General features: G+C 35.9%; 1 protein-coding gene across 1 annotated transcript; it reads left to right on the top strand.

The window, feature by feature from the left end:
- Positions 1-166: 166 nt before the first annotated feature.
- On the top strand, positions 167-9,457 carry kiss1rb (KISS1 receptor b). The gene is made up of 8 exons (XM_058777484.1): positions 167-1,024; positions 2,156-2,561; positions 3,001-3,174; positions 4,056-4,332; positions 4,410-4,534; positions 6,141-6,276; positions 6,436-6,674; positions 8,887-9,457. Exons 4-8 carry the CDS (start codon positions 4,068-4,070, stop codon positions 9,235-9,237), a joined length of 1,116 nt encoding a protein of 371 aa, XP_058633467.1. The 5' UTR covers positions 167-1,024; positions 2,156-2,561; positions 3,001-3,174; positions 4,056-4,067; the 3' UTR covers positions 9,238-9,457.
- The last annotated feature ends 434 nt before the right edge of the window (positions 9,458-9,891 follow it).

Here is a 9,891-nt window from a genome sequence, read left to right as displayed (position 1 = left end):
ACTGCCAGCAAACTTATGTTGTATTATCAGAGGATGCTTACAGTGGCACTTACAACGTCTGTCAGGTCAATGAAGATCCAATGAACGCTGTAGGAATAAAATAAACTTCTGTCATTTTGAATATTCTTTAGAGGTCACACTCTTTATGATGAATGGGTTTGTGTTTGTTTGTAAATTCTAGGATAAAACTGTTTTTTTGTTTTTGTTTTATTTCACAAATAGCAAATTCTCACCAATTTCTGTCTGGTAAAGCATTTAAGAACTTGCCATAACTGCAAAAATGTATATTCATCATAGAAATAGTTCCAAACATCTCCGAGCAACAGTGCAGTGTTTCATTCCTGAATGAATGTTTTTAAACAAATCATTTGATTCAATGATCCATTCATATAGACAATCGGCTCTTTTTAACAAATTGTTTGAATGAGTGATTCAGTGAATCCTTCATTAAGGTAGGAACCTGCCACCACCTGCTGGTTTTAGTGTCAGATTTACAGTATTCATCCATTGGCAGGCCTAAACCAGCCAAAGTACCAGCACAAAAACACACTCAAGATCATTTTTAGTTGCCGTTATCAAAAAAAATCCCAAAAGTATTGAGACTTTTTTTTTTTTTTTTTTTTGTCATTATCGTACCCATACATGTCACCTATTACAGCATTTAAAGCCATGAAAGTCATTGTGTAGGTAAAAGTTTCGGAGTATCTAGTAAATGATAAACAGTTTTATCATGGGACAACAAAGTTCACAACCAAAAACGGCGATTGATATGGGGTACATACACGAACGTTGTATACTACTCAAATACACCACCAACACAGCGGAGAAACATCCTCATCGGTCTAATGAGACGCCTTTTGGGCTTGGTAAGACTGATGGAAGGAGAGAGGAGAAGAAGAGCCAAAAGAGCTTCTGAAAGAGGACCGATCTCCATTTTCTTCAACCAGAGCCGCTAAATCTGGTTTAGGCTGAGAAGGAGAACCAGAGTGAGACAGAATGGTACAAATGCATCAGCAGTGTTGGGGTAATACAAGTTGAATAATAAGATACATTTTTTCAAGTAAACAGTAAAGTAAAACTTTACTTTTTAATTTACAAGAAAATGTTACTTTTTCAATTAAGTACCACCAGTTACTTTGTTTTCCCCTTCACTGACTGTCAGCTTTCCTGTTCCCATGTTGAGTTGCATTGTGTTTGCTGTGTAAACATGATGGTTATTCTGTAGTTGTAGACCAAATGTGAACATGCATATACTTGTCTCGCTTGGACAAAAACAGATTCAGTATTCCTCAAAATGAATAAAAGCTATGAAATGCAAACTCAGAATATGATGCAATCCTTTAATAATTCAATGCTAAATAACACAAATACTTTTTATGTGTTTAGTCCCATTTTATTAATCAGTATCTTTGCTGCTGACCTTCTAAAATCCAATTCAACCATACTAATAAGAAAAAATGACTTTTTTGTCAGAAATAGAACTTTTTATACTATAAACAAACAGGCAAGCCCAGCCCAGCTGAGAAATGTACTGAATTGCTTTCTATAAAAAGTAACTTAGTAACACAATCAGTTACTTTTTTAGGGACTAAAGCGATATTGTAATGCATTACTTTTAGAAGTAACTTTCCTCAACACTGTGCATCAACATGTCATGATGATATAAGTACTGATTAATGACTGATTCTTTAATTGCTGAAGCTTCTGTTCCTTTTACTATTTATATCAAAGAATAACTGTCTCATATACTGCAGCCATTATCACACCAAGTATTTTCTAGTGACAGTTTAAAGACCAGAAATGAAATCAATTTGAAGATTTTTGATCACAGCGTGATTTGAAAATAGCTTTTATTAGGTGTCATTAACAAAGTATGTGAGAATTTAAATTCACAAACAAATCAAATTGCATTATGTAAAGAAGTTTTTTTTTTTTCAGATGTCAAGTCAAAAGTGCTTGTAAATAAAGAAACACTCCAATTTGAGGATATGATATTTTATCAACGTTATTTATTTATTTGATTTGATTCATGTTATAGCTCCAACATCTGATGTCCTGGAGTAATAAGAATTAGAAAATGTTATTTTGAATTATAAACGTAAAAAATTTGTAAAACTGTATTTCATACTAGCTACCATTTGTTTCTTTTCATTAGGCCACATTTTGAGGCATAATTAAATCAGCCATAAAATCTGCTGGTCAATCAGGACACCATGGAGGTCAAACTGACTGACTTCGGGTGCGGTGCGCTCATGAAGAAATCACACTTTAAAGTCTTCTCTGGTATGTGTTACAAACTGTTAACTAGCTAGCAGAAACGCTTCCTACATCTAGTCAACACGCGGTGGAAATGAATTAAACATCAGACAACATATCTTTTCTTTAGGCACAAGAACATACTGTCCTCCGGATTACAAAATCAGTGGCAAGTTCCGTGCAATGCCAGTGACAGTGTGGTCACAAGGGGTCAACAAGGGAAATGGTGTGGGGCGATTATCCCACAGCCCACGACCTGTACATGATCACTGCCAACATCTGGAACAGTCCTGGCCTGTCACAAGGTGAGGTCTTCAGCAAAGTAGAAACCATGTGAATTCTAAATCACACACAAAAAGACCAATAGCTTTAAAGATCAAAAGGATTAACAATGCAGATTTATTTACTCCAATACAGACAATAAACTCCTTACTTTCAGTAAGACTTTAGTTTTCCCTTCTAAGGCCAGTTGCTGCAAGTCTAGTTGTTTCATTTGTGTGTTGCTGGCCATTACTGTTCTCTGAACTTTTTTTACTGAAAGTGAAAGCATTATTAAATCATGATTTGTAACAATTTTTTAAGTTTTTTTTTTTTTTTAAATATATCTGTTATATGATAACCTTTTGTGATTTATTTCAAAACAAAACATAATTAGCATTTTGTCTAATTCTTTAAAAACCACATGCAAATGAATCTCAGTTTTCTTAAATATAACTTTCTAAAAACCCTTTTAATATCATTTAGCTCCTCCCCTGTGCAGTACTTCAGCAACAGTAAATGCTGTCACTGTATGTGTGACACTCCACTGCTGTGAAGAAGAGGCATGGACGGCTTGGAAACATTTACTTTCCCATAGGATTGAACCATGTTTTAGGAAGAATCTTTTCTTTCTAATAAGACCAAAGGTTACTGAAAGAGGTAAGCTAACATTGCGTGATATTGCATATACATACAATTTTTGTCTTCAAATTTAGGACAAGGTAAAGCGGTAAAGGAACTGGAGTGAGTCCAGTTCTCACTATAAATTAAACTATTGAAATACATGACTTTTGCCTCAGTAAACTCCTAATTTGTTGCTTATTAATAGTTAGTACATAAGTAGTTAGGTTTAGGTATGGGTAAGGGATCTAAAATATGATCATGCAGAATAAGGCTTTAATATATACTTTATAAGTACTAATAAATAGCCGATATGCTAGTAACATGCATGCTGTTTAGTAGTGAGAAATGTTCCTTAAAATAAAGTGTTACCAGGGCAAGACCGTAAAGAGAGCACAGTGTTTTAGAAATTGTAGACTTTTCTGTATGTATTTAGTCATTTGACTTTAATGGTACACTGCAGAAATGGTGTTACACTTTATTTTAAGGTGACATTGTTACAATGTAAATACTGCGTACTATTAATAACTACATGCACTTACTATAGGGTTAGGGTTTGATTTAGGCTTAGTTGCTTGTAATTATGCATAATTTATTGTTATTATAGAAAGTAGATGTAACATGCAACTGTCATGTTAAAATAAAGTGTTACCAAAATGGCTTTTTGTTTGAACGTGTTAATCCAATAAATATATATATTTGAGACAAGATATACTTGATATATTAAGATACTACATCATTAATAACAGGATTTCCTCAGTGTAACAGGTGAATAATAGTAAAGAATCATTTTTTTTATTATTAATCATGATGGCATGGGGGTAAAGAAATCCAAACTTAATGTTATCATTTAAATGCATGCCATTCAGTTGAAGATTAACATATTTATTATGAAAACTGAATATGTTTTTGTGTTTCAGGTTATTATCAGCATGGTGACACATGCAAGTCTAATGGCAGAAAGTAACAGGACCAATGAGGTTGCAGAACTTATCTTGTGCAATAATGAAGCAAATATTTATGATTGCAATCAATCAGATCCCATGGGATCTCAAAGCCCAATCCCACTGACGGACGCCTGGCTGGTGCCAGTGTTTTTCACCCTTATTATGTTTGTTGGTTTGGTGGGTAACTCATTGGTCATCTATGTAGTCGTCAAAAACCAGCAGATGAAAACTGTAACAAACCTCTACATAGGTATAAAAGATTCCTTGTTTCTCCAAATATCATATTTACTTACTTGACATTAGTGAACAGTCTTTGTTTCTCTTCAGTTAATCTTGCCACCACAGATATGCTTTTCCTGGTCTGTTGTGTTCCTTTCACTGCCACTTTGTACAGTCTTCCTAGCTGGATATTTGGGGACTTCATGTGTCGACTGATCAATTACCTGCAACAGGTGAGAGCACTTTTACTCTCTATAATGTTTCTAGAGGAGAAAGACAAAATGTCATGCATGAAATGTCATATTTTTATGATTTACTACAGACAGAAAAATAGAAAAACAGATTTGCCCCACACACTTAATGGAGGAAAATGATAAATGATAATGAACCTAAGAGGAGGATTTTCAGAATTCAGAATTCTGTTAATGGTAATGTTAAGAACATCCAAATAGATAAGAAGTCTTAATAATTTAATGTTCAGAATTATATTAATGTGAGTTAAGAATGTTAATGTGAATAATGAGTTGTCTGTTTACAATTGAGACCAATTACTCTGAAACATTTTGATATTGAGATAATTTACCTTTCTTCGGAAATTGTGTAATTAGCATTCATTTGAAACAAAGTAAAAATAGAACCACCAAACACATGACTACATACAACGTCAACGGACAACATCCTACTGAACTAGGGAGCTGATTGAGAAGCACCCTAACTAATTTTCTAAATAAAATATGCAAATAGATTTTCAAAATGTTCCAAACCCAACAATCACTCAGAAACATGCACCTTGTTGCTAGGAGACATGTGAAAAATGTAAACAATATGTGTTCTAAAACTAGCTCATGTTTTATTTCCTCTGACACAAAGAAATCTAAGTCTGAAGTTTAAAAAATCAGAGTCTGCATGCATTATGCACTGTGATTTTGCACTATGCAATATCTGCAGACTGGTTCTAACTTTCTCTGACTCTGACGCAATTAGCGTCAAAGCATACAGAATACATCAAGGCAAAAATCTGGGCAAAAGTCGAGCATTCCTGGATAGAGTGGATTAAAGCACATGGATACTGGACTCTGGAGCAGTGGAAACCTGTTCTGTGAAGAATCAAGCTTCTCTATTTTGCAGACAGATTGTCAGGTCTGGGTTGGTGGATGCCAGAAGAACGTTACCTGCCTGACTGCCAACTATAAAGTTTGATGGAGGAGGGATAATGCGCTAGGGCTGTTTTTCAGCTAGGCCTCTTACTCCCAATGAGGGGAAATCTTAATGCTTCAGCATACCGAGACATTTTGGACAATGGTATGCTTCCAACGTTGTGGGAACAGTCTGGGGAAGACCCTTTTCTATTCCAGCATGACTGTGCCCCAGTGCACAAAGCAAGGTCCATAAAGACGTGGTTGGATGAGTTTGGTGTGGAACCCCCTCAACCCCACTTAACACCTTTGAGAGATTGTGAGCCAGGCCTTCTCGTCCAACATCAGTATCTAACCTAACAAATGCTCTGCTGGATAAAATGTTCAAAAATTCCCACAAAATCATGTATAAAAACTTCCCAGACGGGTAGAAGCTGTTAAAGCTCCGAAGGGGGACCAATTCCATATTAATGCCTATGTATTTACAATGCAGTATCATCACAGTCCCTGTTGTTGTAATGCTCAGGTGGCCCAATACTTTTGTCCATATAGTGTAGCTCTGAAAAAGTACTTATAGTTGAATGGAATGAATGGCTACAAAAGTGTCTAAACTGCTATATTATAGGCTACCTATACCATATAGGATGTGGAATATGGTTATGTAGTTTAGTCTTTTAAGCAGTCTCTTTGAATGATTTCACAGGTAACTGCACAGGCAACCTGCATCACTTTGTCTGCAATGAGTGTGGATCGTTTTTACGTGACCGTCTATCCACTACAGTCCCTCCGTCATCGAACACCACAGATGGCTCTGTCTGTATGCACCACTATTTGGATATGTATGAAAATCATTCCAATCAGTTTAAGTAGAATCACAATTTCAACGCTTTTGATATTTGTTTGACAGCTATTCATCTTATCATACAGTAGTTATACACTTTTGAAAATAAAGGTTCCAATAGTGGTAAAATATACAATTTTATTATCTTTCAACACAGGTTCGTTGCTGCTTTCAGTGCCAATAGCATTGTATCAGCACACAGAGTCTTCGTTCTGGTTCGGTCCACAGACATACTGCACCGAGGCATTTCCCTCTCTCATTCATAAGAGGGCTTACATTCTTTACTCCTTCTTGGCTGTTTACCTGCTGCCCCTGATCACCATCTGCATGTGTTACACTTTCATGTTGAAACGTATGGGTCAAGCCACGGTGGAACCTGTTCATGGCTGTAACCAGGTACAGATGTGATACAGTAGCATGGTTGCATTATGGAGGTAAACTTTTCAATGTAAATTCCTTATCAATTAAACATGCATAGAATTTTACGATATCGTCCCAAATTAGGCTATATTCAGAATTAAAGGGGTCATATGATGCTATTTCAAGTTTTCCTTTCTCTTTGGAGTGTTACAAGCTGTTCATGCATAGATAAGATCCCTGAAGTTGCAAATGCCCCCACATGTCTACGTCACGGTGTGGGGAGATTTGCAAAACACCGCCCAAACGTATATGCAAAGAAAGAGGGCGAGACCTTTATTCTCGCTGTAGCATTGTTGCTGCCACCGGCACCATGTCCTGGAGACGCTGTGTTTCGTTGTGAAAGCGAAACTACTTTGTTTGGGCTTCCAAAAGAGGACACAACTAGAAATCAGTGGTTAAGCTGTATTTACAACACTGTTCCAGAACAGTTCAACCCAAATATTAGAGTGTGTGCAGCGCATTTTACAGAGGACTATTTCCTGAAGCTGGGAGTAGCCTGCCAGCTGTGCTCAAAGGCTGTTTCTATAAAGTGGGGCAATTCCAACTTTGCAAGGACAGTCTGGTGCTTCTGACTCACAGCCTGTAAGTATGTTTTCATATTTAAATAATTTGCCACTGACTATTCAAACGCAAGTTTTGAGCTGTGTAGAGTAGTGCTTGTTGTTTGTCGTTTCTCCGATCACAAATGCAGACATGGTAATGTCTAAAAAAGACAGTATAAGTCATTATAATCAGTAATTATGTCCCCACTGGATGCAACAAATGCCTCGTTTATAATGGGTTTTATTGTTTTTGTGTTGTCGCGCCGGGACACGGCATCACAATGCGGTAAGGGGCAAAACATTTTCGTCTCACGCTTGAGGTATTCGGCCAATCACAACGCACTGGATAGCTGGCCAATCAGAGCATGCCTCGCTCTGTTTCGGCAAGTTTCAGAAAGGCGGGGCATAGAGGAGCAATAATAATGTACAGTATGTGGAAAATAATGTGTTTTTTGAACCTTAAACCGCATAAACACATTGCATTACACCAAATAATGTTCTTTTTAGCAACATCATATGACCCCTTTAAACTTTGTGAAAGTGCTGATCAAATTGTGGTAACTTTCTGAATCAGTGCGGCAACAATAAACATTAGCTGTTCTTAATGTTGTGAACTTTCAGAAGGGTATTTAAGGAAAGGTAGGGAAAAGGAAAGGATGTGACGTGTGGCCAAGTATGGTGTCCCATATTCTGAATTTGTGCTCTGCATTTCACCCATCCAAGTGCACACACACAGCAGTGAGTAGTGAACAAACACACACACACACACACACCGTGAACTCACACCCGGAGCACAGGTGCCACCCAACAGCATAACTTGAACTTGAATGATGAAACACCTCCACAAAAAGAATTATAGAATGAGTTGCATCACATCACTGACCACCTTTTCTGACAGATCCTAAATAACCAGTTTATCCTAAACCCTAAATAACTAGTCTACATTCTACCCTATATATCCAATAGTTTGTGGAGATACTAAATATTTTCATAAGTAATAAGAATTAGCTAAATAATTACATAAGTTTTATCAAACTATTCCAAATATACTCAAAACTAGTGATTTTAAACTGGTGGTTTGTGACCAATGAAGGGGTTACTCCTGACTTTAGCTCTGGTAGTGATGTGCAGGTGGGAAAAATGAAGAATGCAAATTTAAAAAATGAATGTGTGTTTATTTAAAAAAAAAAAAAAAAACTAACCCATGTAGTTGGGATAGCAAAAACAATAGACTTTCTGTAATGGTATTTTGGAACTAGTTTATGTGTCATAAGACAATATTGATAACTGTAAAGTTTTAATAATCATTCTAATTCTATGAAAATAGGTCAACATCACAGCTACAATGATAATGACACAGAAAAACGTTATTATTGAAATTTCTGAACAATTTCTTTCAGCTGATAAACAATAAAAACATTGACAGCCAATCAGAATCCATTCGACTTTAAAGAGTTTGAGCATTGTGGTTATTGTTCTGTGTTTATTGATGTGAACAGATCACACTGTTGTTAATGCTTTTACAAAATGATCAGTTTTCTTTTACAGCAATAATTTAGAATCACTGCACTTAACCAGGGAAAGAAAATGTTTTACATAAAACCATAATGAACATAATTTGTCTAAGACTGCTGTTGGTTTTGTAGCTGCAGACGTCAGCAGAACGGGTTGAAGCAGTGCGGACCAGAGTATCCAGAATGGTGGTTGTGATGGTGCTGCTGTTTCTGGTCTGCTGGGGTCCAATCCAGATACTGATTCTCTTACAAGCATTCTGTTCTGAAGATGTGAGTCACAGCTATACACTCTACAAACTAAAGATCTGGGCTCACTGCATGTCCTATTCCAATTCCTCCATAAACCCAGTGATCTACGCCTTCATGGGAGCCAACTTCAGAAAGGCCTTCAGAAGTGTGTTCCCTTTTATCTTCAAAAGGAACGCAAGAACAACCGAGCCTCTCCCCACCTATAACAGAGAGATGAACTTTCTTTCATCCTGACCTTAGAGGATATTTGGACTGGTTATGCATCATTATACCTTTGAAAGACAAAATCAGTAACACTTGATGAAGATGCACTCGGACTGAAACTAACAATTCAACTGGAAAATTCAGGTGATCAGTTTATTCAGTTTTTGAAACAGTTCTTTGAAATGATGAAGGACTTCAGCATACACTTCAGCATACTTTTAAAAAGATTGCTTCTTATGGAAAAACTGTATGTTTTCAGACACTTAATTACATGCTAATTGCAATTACCGTAAGTGAAAATGTATTATAGCTTAATTTTTCATTAAATGCAGTTAGCTGAACTTTATTTAAGTACATCTTTGTGTAATTTCATAAAAACTTCTATTGTCTTTAAAATATGGTTTAAGTGTATTGCAGAATATACTGACAAGCATTTATATTGAACTAAAACACTTTAATGTCATTTGAATTGAAAATTGTCATGTGTTTAAATAAATATTTGTAATTACAGATTTGTATTGACAAAAAACTGTAAAAACACAAACACTTTAAAATCACACTACAGTTAAAATTATAATCAAATACTTTACATGTGCTTTAGTATGTTAGTCAACACATCAAAATAAGTGATTTCTTTAAAGCACAACAAAAGATTGTTCAAACATACTGATTTAATGTACTTCA

The sequence above is a fragment of the Onychostoma macrolepis genome, chromosome 05, assembly GCF_012432095.1.
Source record: "Onychostoma macrolepis isolate SWU-2019 chromosome 05, ASM1243209v1, whole genome shotgun sequence".
Classification (NCBI taxonomy): domain Eukaryota; kingdom Metazoa; phylum Chordata; class Actinopteri; order Cypriniformes; family Cyprinidae; genus Onychostoma; species Onychostoma macrolepis.
This window is presented reverse-complemented; position numbering and strand designations above follow the sequence as displayed.